Here is an 18,160-nt window from a genome sequence, read left to right on the forward strand (position 1 = left end):
AAGTATCAGTCAGACCGGCTCCAAAATCAGGTGCTTATCCACTGAGGATGCTCAACCACACCAGCAGTCAGAAAGATACAAACCAAAGTTACAATGAAGCTACCTTTCTCACCTGTTGGCAAAAACTCAGAAGGGTAATACTCTTGGGAAGGAATAAGAATCAGGGATGAGAAAAAAATTATCTTGCATTTTTGAAGGAAACGTGAATTTTTAAAGATTTTTTGGAAAGCAATCTGGCAAGATTGATTAAAATTTGAAATATGCATTCTCTTGGACCCAGAAATCCCACTCTTGGGAATTAGGAGTCTCTCCATGAGATGGGAGGACCAATGCATACATAATATTCAAATAGTTTTATATACATATAATAATTATATATAACTATTATATACATATATGTGTGTGTATGGATAGATAGTGTGACAGAACTCTAGAAGGAGAATTAATGTCTATCAGTAGGTGAATGGTTGAATAAATGATTGGTCATTAACCATACAGATCAGTCTGTATTAGTTGATTTAAAAGATTTTCCACAAGGTTTTGTTAAATGAGAAAAACAAGCTGCAAGGAAGTATTTTTAGTATGATTCCATTATATAAACAAAACAAAAGCTCTGTGTATGAGAACACAGAGAAAAGTATGGAATGTATCGTGTAGCATTTTGGGTACATCACGTGCATGTGTGCATGTGTATGTCTGTACACTGCAGGAGGGGGAGAGGGTATGTGGCAAGAGATGTAGAGAGGGAAGGATATAAACAAAACCCTCAAAACTGGGGAATAAGGAAACAATAGAAAAATAGCAGGGAATTCCAGTGGTTAGGACTCTGCGCCTTCACTGCCGAGGGTCTGGGTTGGATCCCTGGTCAGGGAACTAGGATCCCGCAAGCCGCTTGGCATGGCCAAAAAGCAAAAGACAGAAGAAAAAAGGATTATTTAAAAAAAAAAAGAACAGCATATTAATTATTCTCTTTATGTAAAACGATGTGTCTGTGCATAATGACAAATAAAAGGGTGATCGTCACCAAACTTAAAATGATGTAGTTCCAGGTGATATTTGCTTTCTTACTGTTGTTTCTCACCGCACTGAACTTATACTACTTAATTAATCATCCTGAGGAAAACTCTTCTCACTTTGAACAAAAGACTGAGAATTTAAGCAGTGGAGACAGCAAGTGTAAACAACTCTTTCGAGGAGTTCCTTTTTTTCTATAAGAAGCAAAGAAATGGAGGGCAACTGGAGGCAGAGGTGAGGTCAGGAAGGTGCTATTGAGAGTTAACAGGAATAATCCAGTGACTTGGGAAAATTGATGATCCAGGAGAGAAAGGGGTAACTGCTGGATCAAAATCTTTGAGTAGGCAAGATAAAATGTGATTCAGCGCTGAAATTGAACATTTCACCCACTGTTATAGGAGGGAAGCCAGAGTTCGTGTGTGTTGATGTAGGTAGACTGGTGAAGATGAGTGGTTTGTGGCAGCCATGAGGATGCTCCTTGCAGGCCTCCTACTGCAGGAGTGTAATTGACCCAGGGCATCAGCTGCTGCCCCCTGAAATCCACCACCACATTTGCACCAAGGCCACACCTCCAACCCACCCTCAAGTCACTCCCTCTCCAGTGACTGAGTGTGGTGGGGATACTTAAGCAGCCTGGATCCTAGGTAAACACAAGACTCCTGCCAGCCTGCCTCAAGGACTCCTGAAGGCTTTACCAAACCTCCTTCATATTGCATGGCAGTTGAGGGCACCTCCACCTGATCTCTCTCTCTCTCTTTGACTCCGCCTACCTTCCACAATGTCCTATTTCCTTTCAGACAAGCATTTACCTAATAAAACTATTGCACACTTAATCCAATGTTGGTGACTGTTCCCAGAGGACCTGGAGTAACACCAGGGGTAATGTGAGTGGTCTGAGAAAACAGGAAGTGGGAGAGGATGTAAGACTGGCTCAGCCAGTACCCAGCAGGCAAAGAGGGCACCATCCTGAAGGGCATGCAAGGCACCAACCGTTCCTGGCTCAAGGTGGTAGTTTATTTGCTAAAGATTTTATTGGCAGTGACCTGGGGAAATGTCCTGATGGAGGGGAGTGTTATGCAGGTACAATGGAGCAAACATTTGAAAACCATGGGGCTAACGAAGACAGTGAAGGTTGCTGGTTACTGCTAAGTGTATATACATAGACATACATATAAATGAAACATATGTAATATATATAATTGACATACAACATTGTGTAAGTTTAAGGTATACATGAATTGATTTGATACATTTATCTGTTACAATATGATTACCACCATGGTGTTAGGTAATACTTCTATCATGTCACATAATTGTCATTTCTTTTTTTTTTTTTTTGCGGTACGTGGGCCTCTCACTGTTGCGGCATCTCCCGTTGTGGAGCACAGGCTCCGGACATGCAGGCTCAGCGGCCATGGCTCACGGGCCCAGCCGCTCCGCGGCACGTGGGATCTTCCCGGACCGGGGCACGAACCCGTGTCCCCTGCATCAGCAGGCGGACTCTCAACCACTGCACCACCAGGGAAGCCCCTGTCATTTCTTTTTTGTGCTGGGAACAATTAAGATCTATTCTCTTAGCAACTTTGAAGTTTATAATACAGAATTGTTGACTAAAATCACTATGCTGTGCATTAGCTCTTCAAGATTTATTCACCTACTAGTTGCAAGTTTGTAGCCTTCAACATCTCCCTAATTCTCCCACACACACCCCACACCCCCAGCATCTAGTAGCCACCATTCTACTCTGTTTTTAGGAGTTAGGCTTTCTTTTTTTTTTTTAACTCTTTTTTAGATTCCATATATAAGTGATATCATACAGTATTTGTCTGGTTTATTTCACGTAGCATAATACCCTCAAGTTTCATCCATGTCGTCTCAAATGTCTGAATTTCCTTGTTTCTCGTGGGTGAATAATATTCATATCTACGTCTCTCTATATATATACATATAGATATCTCACATCTTTTTTATCCATTCATCTGTTGACAGACACTTAGGTTGTTTCCATATCTTGGCTATTGTGAATAATCATAATCTGCAATAAACATGAGAGTGCATGTATCTCTTCGAAATCCCGTTTTCGTTTCCTTTGAATATATACTCAGAAATAGAATTGCTGGATCATATGGCAGCTCTATTTTTAATTTTTTGAGGAAACTCCATACTGTTTTCCATAGCAGCTGAACCAATTTAAATTCCTGCCAACAGAGTACAAGGGTTCCCTTACTTCCACATCCTCACCAACACTTGTTATCCCTTGACAATCTGCAGAAGGTTAGTGAAAAAAAGAACCACAGCAGTTAAAGATTGAGTGTGGGAACCAGAGTGCCTCAGTGGTAGCGTATAAAGAGATCAGCATCACCAGTAAGGGAAGGGTAGACACAATTTAACAGTAGGCTGAAGACTGGGGAATCACAGGGCTCTACGGATGTTTGTTTCGAGGCAGGTCTGTTATGCAAAGGTGGAGGCGCTGGTAGGGAAAACATGGAATTGTAAAAACTGGGACAGAGTCATCTGGATGGATGCCCCTGAATACATTGTCTCTCCACACCCACTCCACCCCACATCCACCCTCTGGGCATGCAGACATGGCCTGTCTACCTCTAGAAAGAGCTACCACTTCTGCTGGGCTGGAAGGTTCTGCAGAAGCTTCTCCCCCACAAGACAACAGGTCCCCCGCCACCTCCTCTGATGGGTTAAATCCCAGCATAATCCAGCTGGTGCTGGGCCTGATAAGGGAAGGAAGATGTACAAAAATGAACCTGCATGTACTGGCAGGAACCAGGGGAGTATGCCTGGGATTGGATTCTGAGGCCTCTTTGAAACTGGATAAGCAAGAATTTGTTGAGTTTGAGCCATTTTCTCAGGTATGGGATTTAACTAATGCCCTAGCAAAGACCCAGTGAGTCTTAGAAGCCTAGAAAAAATGCTGGCCAACTCTCTGCAAAGTAAAAAAAAAAAAAAAAACACCTGGTGTCCTGGCCGTTGGTAGAGGATGGAATGAAAAGGCTCAGGGAGGCGGAGGGGCTGGAATGGAGGCATTATACAAGCCCAGAGGACCCAGCAGAGGATTATGTCCCATGAAAGGGTGCAGACAGCACACTAATCACCAAGGGCATTTTGATGAGAACACCACCAGCATCACTAAGACGTCCAGTGGTGTCTCTCCTCTGCAGCTAGGGATGACGACAGGTGAGGTGGCCACAGGGCTCATTGGGTGGATGAGGCCCTGCAGTAAGAGAGGCTTGGTAGTGGCACTTTACTTCCTGAAGCCAGGAGGCCACAGTTACCATAATGACAGGAAAGGTGCAGCTATGGGGGCTTGACCTACAGGGAGTTGTGAAGATAGAACATAGTGGTGTTAGTGGCAAAATTATCAAGCAGTCAACAAGGCTGTTGGATGATAACATCTAAGAACAAAAAGAATGGAGGAGGAGGTTGAGGGCAGTTGTCCCTATAAAAAGTCACAATCCTTTGCTCTAGTCCCCAGACCTGAGTAGATTTTCAGATCCAGAATCTGTTACCTGAAGAGGTGGCCAGGTCCCTAGGAAGAAGGACCCTGCAACAGTGTGACAAGTCTATACCGTGACAATTCCCCCTCAGACCTATGGTCATTTACTCAGGTGACTACACTGAGGAACAGGGAATAATCAGATGTTTTGAGGACTATTTGATGCAGGTCTGAGTTAACATTGATACCTAGAGACCCAAAGTGTCATCAAGCCCCCCCTTTAGAGTAGGGACCTATGAGGGCCAAAGTGGCTTTGGCCATGTGGGGGGTCTTTACCTCAGTCCCCGAGTGCATAATTGAAATTGATATACTTGGCAGTTGGAATGAAGCCCACACGGAGCCCCCAGTTTGTGGAGTAGGATCAATAATAGTGGGGAAAGGACAAATGAAACCTCTGAAACTGTCCCCACACACACCCCTGAGAAAGTTAGAAAATCATTATCATTTTCCAAGGAATAGCACAGATTAGTGCCACAATTAAGGACCTAAAAGATGCAGGGTTGGTGGTCTCTGTCAGATCTTCATTTAATAACCAGTCTGGCCCATGCAGAAAATGGATGAATCCTAGAGAATGACAGTAGAATACTGCAGATTTAATCAAGTAGTAGTGCCAATTGCATCCAGTATGCCAGGGGTGGAATCAGTGCTAGGGCAGGTTAATCAGGGCTCAGGTATATGGTATGCAACTACTGACTTGGAAAATGCATCCTTTTCCATCCCACAAGAAAAGAATATCAGAAACAGTTCACATTCACATGGACAACAATATTAAATTATCTGCCCATCCTATGAAATTCCCAAGGGTATATCCTCATACAGATAACCGAAATAGCAAACCAACCTCATTTCTGGTCCAATCACAGTGCCTGGGAAGCAATGCTGTTGTGGGCCCCAGGTCACATTGTACCAGTTAAGAATGAAACAGCTGTTCCAGATCAAGATGGCAGAGTAGGAAGATCCTGAGCTCACCTCCTCCCTACACACCAAAACTGCCGCTAGATATAGAACACTTATCTCTGAGAATGACCTGAAGACTAAACAGACTTTCTACAGATGAAGAATATAAAGAGAAGGCCATATCAAGACAAGCAGGAGGGGTAGAGAGGTCTAGTCAAAACCCACAACCCCACACCCACAAGAGGGAGGGATATCACAACTGCGGAGGTCCCCCTGAGGAACAATAGGTCCCAGCCCAGGGGACCTGCATCAGGAAGATGAGCCCCCATAATGTCTGGCTTTGAAAAGCAGTGGGGTTTACATCTGGGAGACCTGGAGGACTGTGGGAAACTGAGGCTCCACTCCTGAAGGGTTCGCCCTCAAACTTGTTGGCTCCAAGTCCCAGCCTAGAGGCAGCAGTTTGAAAAGCACCTGGGTCATACAAGAAGAAGATTCATTGACTAATTTTAGGATGTGTGCCAGAGGGGCAGGGATCTGGTAGAACTTTCTTTTTTTTTTTTTTTTTTTTCCTTAATTCTTCCATTTAGCTGACAGGCACCATTTCTGTCACTCTCAGTCAACCTAGCTAACACCATGTGCCCCACCCCTGAGGACCGGCCCCAGCCAGCCCCTCCAGAGCAGCTCCTGCCCCACTCCACCCAGCATGCAATTTCAGCCTACACCAGCACCCCTCCAAAGTGGCTCCCAGTCGTGGGAGCCAGCCCTGCCCACCACTGTGCCCAAAGCAATCACAGCCCAACCACAACATGTGGATGCATGCAGCCCACACAGGGGATGTCTCTGGAGCACCTGGCTCTGGTGACCACAGGTGTGGCACTGGCCACATAGGCCTTCTACATAAGGCTACTCTTTCAAGACTGCTCCCAGGCTTGAAACTGGGACATAACTGATATACCTAATACCTAGAAACAAACACAGAATGAGACAAAGAAATATCTTCCAGATGAAAGAACAAGACAAAAACCTCCAAAAAGAACTAAACAAAAAAGAGATAAGCAATTTACCAGATAAAGAGTTTAAAGTAATAGTTATAAAGATGCTCACTGAACTTGGGAGAAGAATGGATGAATTCAGTGAGAACTTCAACATAGATAGAAAATATAAAAAAGAACAAATCAGAACTGAAGAAAAAATAACTGAAATAAAAAATACACTAGAAGGAACCAGTAGCAGATTAGAGGATGCAGAAGAACAGATCAGCAGTCTGGAAGACAGGCTAGCGGAAATTACCCAACTGAAACAGCAAAAAGAAAAAGAAACCAAAAAACTGAGAATAGTTTAAGAGACTTCTGGCACAACATCAAGTGTGCTAACATTCATATTATAGAGAACACAGGAGAAGAGAGAGTAAGGGACAGAAAACCTATTTGAAGAAATAATAGCTGAAAATTTCCCTAAACGGGTGAAGGAATCAGACGTCCAAGTCCAGGAAGCACAGAGAGTCCCAAACAAAATGAACCAAAGAGGCCACCCCCAGACATATTATAATTAAGATGTCAAAAGTTAATGAGAGAATCTTAAAAGCAGCAAGAGAAAAACAACTAGTTACATACAAGGGAAACACCAGAAGACTATCAGTTGATTTTTCAGCAGTAACTTTGCAGTTTAGAAGGGAGTAGCACAATGTATTAAAAATGCTGAAAGGAAAAAACGTATAATCTATAAGGATACTCTATCCTCAAGGTTATCATTCAGAATTGAAGGAGAGATAAAGAGTTTTCCAGAAAAGTAAAAGCTAAAGGCGTTCATCACCACTAAACTGGCCTTACAAGAAATGTTAACGGGACTTCTTTAAATGGCAAAGAAAAGGCCATAACTAGAAGTAGGAAAACAAACTTATGGTTACCAAAGGGGAGAGGGAGGGAGGGACAAATTAGTAGTATGGGATTAACAGATACTACTGTATACGTAAAATATCAATAGGTAAGCAACAAGGATTTACTATATAGCACAGGGAATTATATTCAATATCATGTAATAACCTGTAACGGAATATAATCTAGCAAAAACTATAACTGAGTCACTTTGCTGTACACCTGAACTAACACAATATTGTAAATCAACTATAGTTTAGCTCTGGGGGAAAGAGGGCGGCGGCGGCGGCGGCGGCGGCGGCGGCGGCGGCGGCGGCGGCGGCGGCGGCGGCGGCGGCGGCGGCGGCGGCGAGAGCCGAGCGGCCGGGGACTCCTCTCCCCCGCTGCAGGGTGGTGAGGCGCGGGGCTTGCTGCGACCCCCGCCCACCCCTCGCCCCAGCCGCCGCCTCGCCGTTTCCCCTGGTCCGAGCGGCCCCTAGTCCTCCCGCCCACCCGCCCGGCCGGCAAGGAGCGCGGCGCAGTCCGTTGGCCCGCGGGGGGCCGGCCTCCCGGCGTCTTCGCGGCGCCCAAGGACGACCAGGAAGCGGAGCGGCCGAGATGGCGCGTCCGCGGCCCCGCGAGTACAAGGCGGGCGACCAGGTCTTCACCAAGGTTATAGGGCTACCAGCAGTGGCCGGCGCGGACTGAGGAGCTCCCGGAGGGAGCTGTGACGCCTCCAGCAAATAAGTATCCTATCTACTTTTTTGGCAAAGTATTTGCCAAAAATATTTGAAACTGCATTTCTAGGTCCCAAAGACCTTTTCCCTGATAAGGAATACAAAGACAAGTTTGGGAAGTCAAACAAACGGAAAGGATTTAATGAAGGATTGTGGGAGATAGAAAATAACCCAGGCGTAAAGTTTACTGGGTACCAGGCCATTCAGCAACAGAGCTCTTCAGAAACTGAGGGAGAAGGCGGGAATACTGCAGAGGCAAGCAGTGAGGAAGAACGTGAGAGAATGGAAGAAAATGGAAAAGGCAAAAGAAAGAATGAAAAAGCAGGCTCGAAACGGAAGTCATACACTTAAAAGAAATCCTCTAAACAGTACCGGAAATCTCCAAGAGATGAAGATGACAAGGACTGCAAAGAAGAAGAAAATAAAAGCAGCTCTGAGGGTGGAGATGCCGTCAATGACACAAGAAACACAACTTCAGACTTGCAAGAAAACCAGTGAAGGGACCTAACTACCGTATTGAATGCTGCATATTAAGAAAACCACACGAAGGTTATACGTTTTGTTGTCTAATATTCTTGGATTTGATATGAACCAACACATAGTCCTTGTTGTCACTGACAGAACCCCAGTTTGTATGTACATTATTCACATTCCTCTCTGCTGTGTTTGGGGGAAAAAAGACATTTTAGCCTTTTTTAAGGTTATTGATTTAATTTCATGTTATTTGGTTGCCCTTAACCACTAAGGATTATCCAGCTTTTTGCACAAGTTTATACAAGTCTAGGATCCTTTAACAAGGCAGTTAATGTTCATCACTCTCCTGCATTTACTCCACCATCACCAAACACTCAGTTAAATATAAGTTAGCATTTTTTAAAATGACCACTCAACATAATGCTTAAGGGATTTCCTCTCTGTGACAGAACCCGGGAACCAATTCCTAGATACATAATGTTGGCATATTGAAGATGAGCTTAAAATTGTTCTTTAGTTTTGAGGCCATGTGTAAAGTTTAATCATATTGTAAAGTATCTATTCCGTATTAGAAATAGCTAGTTGACAGCTTATACTTCTCAAAACTCATGTTGTTAATGTACACAAACTCAGTTTCTGTATGTGAAGTTAGTGAGTCTTTTGTGTTACTCCAAAACGAAGGCAATGATTTATTTTTTCCCAATCTCAATACAATTTGAGCTAATGACTCAAGCTGGATACTTTACATTTTAAAGCTGGAATCAGCAGTAGCCCTATGGGAAGGAAGACAAAGCATTGCCTTTTAAATACAGACTTTTAAAATGATCTGTTGTTTTCTTTTGGAACTAGAATTAGAATAGCTAATATTCACAAACCATTATTATCTGTACCTTATTGTTGCAAATGTGATAATAGAAAAGTTTGTTTATTTTTATGCCAGCTCGTATTGTGAGAACACATTTAGTCAGTTTGGGTTTTATCAATCCTGTTGTGCTTGTCCTTGGAACATCTTTCACGTATTCAAGGTTTGTAGTTGAAAACTTTACTGCAAAAAAAATCAAAACCAAAAAAAGTATTGTTTTTACAGAATAAATTTATTGGAATGTGTACTGGGAGTAAGATTTGAGGTTGTAAACAACTAAGTTAGTGTAATTTGGCTTCATATATGTAATGTGACGTATTAATGTAATTCATATCTTAAAGCAAAAATTGTTAACAGCAAGTTGACAATAGAAAAAATATATATACTTTAGTTTTTTAAAAGTTAGAGAAACAAACATCCAACAGGAAGAAAACCCAACTTTTTTTAACAGAGACAAAACTAAAAAACTAAAAATAAAATAAATAGCGTAGCATTATTGTTTCTATTTATTTAGATTTTAAAGTTTATTTCATCTTTTGTATTCTAAAATGTATGTACACCTCTTTGTAAGAAGGATTCAAAGTGGCTTTGTTTTTTCTAATGAAATAGAGAATGAAAACTAAAATATATATACAAATCTTGGCATTTGTGAAACATGGATGGACCTGGAAGGTATTATGCTTAGTGAAATAAGTCAGACAGAGAAAGACAAATACTGTTTGTTTTCACTAACATGTGAAAACAAACAAATGAACAAATAAAACAAAAAACAGATTCATAGGGACAGGGAATAAATGGGTGGTTGTCAAAGGCGAGGGGGTTGGGGGAAGGACAAAATAGATGAAGGAGATTAAGAGGTACAAACTTCCAGCTATAAAATAAATGAGTTACAGGGGTGTAATGTACAACATAGGGAATATAGCCAATAATATTGGAATCATTTTTTATGGTGAGAGATGGTAACTAGACTTATTGTGGTGATCATTTTGTAATTTATAAAAATATCGAATCACTGTGTTGTACACCTGAAACTAATATAATATTGTCAGTTATACTTCAAGTAATTGAAAAAACACGCTTGGACTCAGTTCATCTCTACAACACAGTTCAGGCAGCAATAAGCTTTAAAATGTATTTTCCTTTATAATGCTTCAAATCCTTCAGGTGGCCTAAGAAATTGTTTGTGGTAGGTTGTAATGAGGCTACTATCTCTCAGTTTCAAATCTAACTTTCTAGTTTCAAATCTGCCTTTCCTTGCTGAGGCCAGGACTCTGCAAACCACATTTCTGCTCCAGACCTAGCTCCCTGGTAGCTTTCTCTAGTACCAGGTACTGGAGGAAGAAAAGTACTTCCTGTTTCCCACCTTTCCTGTCAGCGTGAGCTTAGTCATGCTTCTTCATCCCAGCAGTGGCAGCAGATTTCAGGAGCAGTGGTTGATTTCCAGCTTGAAGTTTTTAAAACTTTCCAGGACCCATGTCACCGTGCCACTCAGAGGCACCAGCAGCACCAGCCTGCCAAACTTCCCCCTTCAGAGCTCTGGATTCCACCTCCACGGGACTCTCCTCCAAGCTTTAAAACTGTTTAAATCCCAGCCTCTTTGTGCTTCCAGGCCTAGGGGTGATAGCTGCTTCTGGTGCTTCCCACCTCTCTGATACCTTAGTGTTCCTTTTTTTTGTCTTTTTCAGCCTCCAGTACCCCATTTACAACTATTTAATTACATTTTCTTTGTTAATATTACTGTCTCCTGACAACCACCCCAAATAAGTCTCCTATTATGCTCTACTACTGCTTGTGCCCTTCGGTTTAAATTAAAAATTAATGAATACATACTTTTTTTCTGTCTTCCACTGGTTAGTAAGCTTCATGAGGACTTTAATACTTGCACAGTGAATGAATGAATGAATGATAGATAATTTCAGTTACTGGCGGATCAGTACCTAAATTACACGAGCAACACAACTCGATTCATCATCAGTGAATTCAATTTTTTTTTTTTTTTTTTCCGTACGCGGTCCTCTCACTGTTGTGGCCGCTCCCATTGCGGAGCACAGGCTCCGGACGTGCAGGCTCAGCGGCCATGGCTCACGGGCCCAGCCGCTCCGCGGCATGTGGGATCTTCCCGGACCGGGGCACGAACCCGTGTCCTCTGCGTCGGCAGGCGGACTCTCAACTACTGCGCCACCAGGGAAGCCCTGAATTCAATTTTGTAACTGGTTAATTTGAAGTGACCTTGGGACATCCTGTATGGTGGGCAGGCTAATAGCTCCCCAAAGATGTCCACATTCCAGTTCCCCAGACCATGCAAATATATTACTCTACATAGGATAAAAAGACTTTGCCGATGTGATTAGGTTAAGGATCTTGAGATGACATTATCCTTGATTATCCAGGTGGGCCTAAAGTAACCACAAGGGTCCTTGTAAGTGAAAGGAGGAGGCAGGAGAGTCAGAGAAGATATGATGGAAACAGGTCAGGGTGATGTGGCCATGAGTCAAGGAATGAGAGCAACCTCTAGGAGATGAATAAGAAAGGCAAGGAAGCAGATTCTCCCCTGGAGCCTCCAGAAAGAACATAGTCCTTGATTTTAGTCCAGGGAGACTCATTTTGGACTTCTGGTCTCTAGAACTGTAAGGTAATAAACATGTGTAGTGTTGTTTCAAACCGCTAAGTTTGGGGTCATTTGTTACAGCAGAAATAGGAAACTAATACACCTGGTGGAGACGTCTAATAGCTGCAGGTTATACTGGCCTAGTGCTCAAGAGAGAGACAGGGATTGGAGATGGGGGCCTCAGACTTTTCAGCTTACAGGTGATCCTTACAGCTGACAGAGTAGCTGAGATCACAAAGAGCAAAGGGAGTGTTTAGAGTAAGAGGTGAAATGAACCAGTAGCTTGAGCCCTCAGTAGGAGGTGTTATGACGTGTTAATGGAGAGTGCCTGCCTTTCCCCACACCTGTAGTTTGTTCAGTTGGGTTAGGAGGAAAGGAAGGCCATGGCGGCGGGGGGAGGGAAGCAAAGCAGCTGGGTACACCAAAAATGAATTTTAGAACTTTGTCCACAACCTGAGGATAAGTCAAAGAACAATCATGCACGCAGCATTTACTGTCACTCAACACTGCCTGGCAATTCAACCCTATTTCCCTGGTATATTTGTCTTCTCTATTTTACACCTTCTCCTCTGTCTTCAAATTCCCTACACCTCACCCCTCCCCAACTTTCCAGTGATCTTGCCTCTTACTCATTGAGAAGATCAAAACAAATCAGAGAAGAACTGCCCTCATTTGTCTTCTACACTTTCCATACCATCACTATGCACTTGCATCTACCTTATATGCTGTCACTACAGATAAAGCATCCCTCCTACTAAAGGCCAAACCCTCACTTATGCACTGGATCTCTTCCCCTTCTTACCTTGCCCATGGAAATCCCCTCTCTCTCCTACATCATCAATTTCTCTTTTTACATACAAGTATACTTTAGTATCTCTCGTCTTTAAAATGTCCTCCATTGACCACACAGCCTTATTCCACCATTGCCCCAAGTTGCCTACAGTCTCCATTTCTTCACTTTACACTCACCCCTCAAACCATTCCAAATGTTCTCTGGATCCCACTCCTCCCCTGACACTGCTCATGTCAATGCTACCAGTGACCTCCATACTGCTGAATCTAATACTTAACAGCTTCTGTGCTACCATGTACTCCTCCTGCCTCTGTGATTCCTCTTCCTCCTCTACATGATGGGGGCTAGATCTTTGTCTTTGACCCCTTTACCTTTTCTAAGCTACACATTTTCCTGTCATCCAGTAAGTCCTAAGGCTTTAGAGTCCATTTATCATGGCCATGTCTCCACTTTTTCCAAATGCCTACTTGACATCATGGATGTCTCAATGGTATCTGCAACTTAAAAGACCAAACCAAAACTCTTGATTTCCCTCTTCCCAACCTGTTCTTCACAATGTTCACATCTTATGAATGGCACCACCATCCACACAATTTCTGAAGTCAAAAATCTAGAAATTAGCCTTGAGTGTTCTCTCCCTAACAAACTCAATATCCAATTCATTAGCAAGTCCTGTAGAGCAGCAGTTCCCAACCTTTCTGGCACCAGGGACCAGTTTCGTGGAAGATAATTTTTCAAGGGGGTCGGGGGGAAATGGTTGAGGCGGTAATGCCAGCGATGGAGAGCGGCAGATGCCAGCGATGGGGAGCGGCAGATGCCAGCGATGGAGAGCAGCAGATGAAGCTTCCCTCGCTTGCTGCTCACCTCCTGCTGTGTGTGTGTTGGGGGGGCGGGGCGGGCGAAACCCCTGCTGTAGAGTCTACTTCCAAAATAGTCCAAATTAATTTATTCAGTGTTACCCACTACCCCCAATATCCAAGCCACCTTTTGGCGTGCACTTGTGGAATAGCTTCTTAACTGGTTGAGTCAATTAACTTTGCAGGGCTGGCTTTTCGTCATTCGGATCTGAGCTTACACCTAGACCTTCGCACTGCAGCCAATCTAAGCTTACTCTCAATCACTTCATCCTATTTTAACTCTCTACAAAGCACATATCACCGATATTTTGTTTGTCCTCCCTCCTGTTCATTTCTATATTCCCCAGGGCCTACATCACGGCCTGGCAAAGGGCAGGCACATAAATAATTTTTGAACGAATACAAAAGCACATACTGCGTCCCACGGTTGTGCTAATCTATGAGTACTGTACTCTCTTCCCATCTCAGCAGGATACTTTCGTAAATGTAAAATTCCACACTGAGGATTAACTGGATGCATATTACACCGGTTCCCCCACCAGTAACCCGCCTTCCCCTATTTCCCCACCCCTCCCCTTGCAAAAATAAATAATAATAATAATGAGGAGAGATTTGGAAAACGGCGTCATCAATATGGTCTTCTGCCACATTCCGAAGGCTTCATCGAGTTAAACGTGACAGAAACTAACCGCAGCAGCAGCGGAGAGGTAAGGTAGAAGAGTTAGAAGACCTCACCAGCCGCAAGAGCGGACTACAAGTGCTGGGGCGCTGACCGCAAGCACTGCATGCTGGGAGCTGTATTCTCCCGGGGAGGCCTGGCTCGACGCACCGGGCCCCCGCAGCATGCTGGGAACTGTAGTCGACGGCTGGCAACCCGCCGCGTGGAAGGACCGCAGTTGAGACTCCGCCTCTGCGCTTCCTCATTGCATGCTGGGAACTGTAGTCTTTCTGGGAACCCGCTCCTCCCGGGCCGAGAGGCACCGAGGCTGCGCCATCTTAGGTCCGAGTGCGGCAGTGGAGGCTAGAGCGCAGGCGGGCTCAGCCCAGGCGCCGGCCGGCCGGCCCCGCCCCCGGGGGCCTGGCGCCCGCCCCTCGCTTGGGCCCCGCCTTCCCCCACGTGTCTGCTGCCGGGGGAGGCGCCTGAGCCGGAGCGGGCCGCCTGCGGTCCGGCCCGGTCGGCGCAGAGGGTGTAGTTGGCGGCGCCCGGGAACGAGTCGCTTCCCGATGTTCCCGCCCCGGCTGCCGCGGGCCGCGCTGTGCGCTTAGTGCCCGGCTCCGGCCCCCTGAGGCGTCCGGGGGGCGGTGAGAGCGGCCTCGGCCCCGCGGAGACGAAGCAGCTGGAGGGCGAGGCGGCGGCCGCCGGGAGGAGGATGGGGGCTAACCAGTTAGTGGTGCTCAACGTGTACGACATGGTGAGTACGGCGCCAGCGGCGGGAGCCCGGCCCAGGCCCGCACCCTCTCGCCGGTCGGCTCGGACCCGGCCCCACGCGCTTCCTGCCTCGCGTCGCTGCCTCCCGCTTGGTTCTCTGGTGTGGGGGGAGGGGAGTATTATTTTTTAATCCTTGTAAACGTCGACGCGCTTGTTAGCGTTGCCCAGTCTGCCCCGGGGCTTTGGCCAAGACTCGGTTCGTCTTGAACCTCTCGCGTGCCCCGACTTGGCCCGGACCCTGGGCTGGGCCCGAACCTCTTGTCCCTTCCGCGAAGCTTGGGTCGCGGGCCGGACTTCCCACTCCACACGGACTCCGGGGCAGCCCCGCTTCTCCCACGCCGACTGCCTACTCTGCCAGACCAGCCCAAGACTTCAGAAACTCCCAAGCTCTTGTAAGTCCACAAAGTCACCGCTTGTGATGCCTGTGTTAGAGTCTCTTTAAAGGTGAACAGGAGCCAAGACACCCTTGCCTCCAAGGCAACCTCATTAAAATGAATGAGGCTAAAATTTATCCAGAAAATAGCCCAGCAGAATTATTTAGGGATCATGGTGGTGCTCCTTTCCTGGATTTTGGAGACCACTTTCCGGGTGATGCAACAGGTATGTGACGTGACCACAAGAGAGGGACTCGAAGAACTTGTTTGTTGTCATCTAACTTTGGAGTACTGTGAGCACACAGAATTGAGTCCAAGGATTGGTTTGCGTTATAATTGCCATTGAAATACCCAGTACACAGTTATTGTTGCAGTTAGATGCGTGTTTGGGTTTGTTTGCTTTCGGTTGATAAGTTTTTGTTTTATAAGGGATTCCCTTCTACCTGCGATGTTTAAAATTTCTTGTTAAGTGGATTGACAAATGAAAAAGTCCCCAACATTATTTTTGTTGTCTTAAAGATGCAGAAGAGCAAAAATACTGGAGGTCAGGAGTCTCGGTTCTCATTCACAGATCTAACATTTTTGCTCCCTTGTATTGTTTTTAAGTTTTTAAATTTACAGTGTAACATCTTGGGTAGAAAGGGATTCCCATGCCACAATCTGGGAATTATGTGAGAAGGCCATAAGAACTGCTTGAGATTTGAGATCAGATCTCTGTTGAGTTCACATATAAACTTGGGAGGTGAAAGGAGATGGGTTAACATACAGAGAAAAGTGGCACATGATAGAAAAAGTTACAGAGAAGACTGTAATTCTCTAGAGTAATAATTCTCTAGAGTAAATAATTCTCTAGAGTAAAACGTTTTGTGGATAGCTGTGGATGCCTTTATTTTCCAAGAATTTTTATTGCTCTTTTATTGTTTCTGTTTACCCTCCTCCCTACCACGCCCCCAGTGATCTGAATTTGGTTTCTTGTTTATTCGTGAAGATTGTTACAAACCATCTGTCCCTCGGGATATATTCTGCTCTTGAGAGCACAATATCCCTTTTCTTCTAGATTATTAAACCCCGTTAGAAATTAGGATTATGCAATGGCCAGAGGACCACGGTTTCATAGCCTAAAAGAAGTCTGTGAAAGTAGAGGAAGAGAGTGTTTTGCTTTTTTAATAAAACTGAAAGTACATTCTTTGGCTTTTAATGGCCTTTTTTACACTTTAGGTATTCTGTGAATCACAAAAATCATTGCCATGTGGTAAATGTAGGAAAAGCTAGAGATGATATTAAAACCAGTATATTTTAAAGGGAGGAGTGTTCTGAAAGATTTTAAAAATATTAACTGGATGACAAAGATCTTATTCTTCACATCACTTTTGTAAAGTAGGTAGTTACAAAGGAAGCAGAGAATAGGGTAGGTTAAACCTTCCCAGGTAACTATGAATAGGATCTAGAATTTCTAGACCACAGTCTGTTTCATTATTTTCTCTACTGAATAATTCCTGTGTCAACAGGAGGAGAAGGAGCATGTGAATGTTTATTATCAGAATGGAAACTAGCTGAATTATATGACTTCTAATAAACTTCCTTTTATATGTTCTTTTAAGGGCTTTTGGTCTGTGAGCGTTTTGTCTCACTAACTCAGCAACCTACAGTTATTTAGTTAGGACCCTGTAAAAGTCACAAAAATTAATTACCCTTTTTTTCTTTAAGGAATTTAGAAAGTCATAGGGGAGTTAACAATACAGTAGTAACAGTAGTAACAATTCAAAACAGAATACCATGCTTTTGATAAGAGGAGAACAAGATGTAAAGGAGAAGACTGAGTGTGCTTGTAGGATCAGGGAATGCTGAAAGATAAAGGGGGCAAAACCTGAAGGATTGGTAGGATTTCCGCAGGCAGGGAACATTCAGCATGAACACTGGCAGGAGTAGGAAGGCATAGGTTGGATTTGGGAAATCCAGTATAGCGAGAGTGTAGGATGCATGAAAGGAGACAAAACTTTCAGTTTGATTAGAATTTTTATTATTTGGGGCTGAGGGGCTGGGCTGCGAGCCAGGGGGAACCATTTAAAGTTTTTGTGGGGAGGAGCAATGTGATCAGAGTTACGTTTTAGAATTAAGACCAGTGGGTTGAGGTACAAATTTGTATCTATTACACTCTCATTTTTCTCAAGCCAGTTTTGGTTTTTGAAACATTTTTGCTTGATGTCAAGGGCAAATTCCTTTTATCTTTGGTAGTACTTCCTATTCATCATAAATGACTTTGATGAGGATTACTGTGGTCTGTCTGTACAGGCCTAATACATCAACTATCTATCTAGTCCAGACTTGGTAAACATGAAAATCAGCCTTTGATTTGCACTTAATAATCACTGTTTATAGGGACCTCTTGCGGTGTATCCTTGTACCTCTTTCTCTGTGAGACTGTTACTTGCTCTAGGTGACTGTAATTTTCCTGTTCAGTAGATTGGGAGCTGTTCATCATTTCTTTTCTCCCATAACTCTGCCACATACATGAAAATAATTGTATCAGGGTCATCTGAATTAACTTTCTTCTCATGAAGAAACAGTATAATCCTCAAAAGGTTACTTAATCTTACACAGTGCTGCTTAATTATTGCTTGCTGCCTTCTCAGTGATTATGTTCCTCTCTGTACTTTGGGGTAATCTACCACCAATAAAACATGTCCTGGAGTTATTTTCCAAGTCTTGGGAATGAGGTTATTCACATATTGCTAACTTACTGGCATACAT

General features: G+C 44.1%; 1 protein-coding gene and 1 pseudogene across 2 annotated transcripts in view; both read left to right on the forward strand.

The window, feature by feature from the left end:
• The first annotated feature begins 7,893 nt into the window (after nt 1-7,893).
• Nucleotides 7,894-8,520, forward strand: LOC132424747 (hepatoma-derived growth factor-related protein 3 pseudogene; annotated as a pseudogene).
• Nucleotides 8,521-14,747: 6,227 nt separating this feature from the next.
• Nucleotides 14,748-18,160, forward strand: part of DESI2 (desumoylating isopeptidase 2) — a 40,786-nt gene continuing 37,373 nt past the window's right edge. For both annotated transcript variants that reach the window (XM_059997000.1, XM_059997009.1), the window contains exon 1: nt 14,748-15,018. In XM_059997000.1, coding sequence (XP_059852983.1) covers nt 14,977-15,018 — 42 coding nt within the window. In that variant the 5' untranslated portion in view covers nt 14,748-14,976. The remainder of the gene's footprint in view (nt 15,019-18,160) is intronic.

The sequence above is a fragment of the Delphinus delphis genome, chromosome 1 (assembly GCF_949987515.2).
Source record: "Delphinus delphis chromosome 1, mDelDel1.2, whole genome shotgun sequence".
NCBI classification, from domain to species: domain Eukaryota; kingdom Metazoa; phylum Chordata; class Mammalia; order Artiodactyla; family Delphinidae; genus Delphinus; species Delphinus delphis.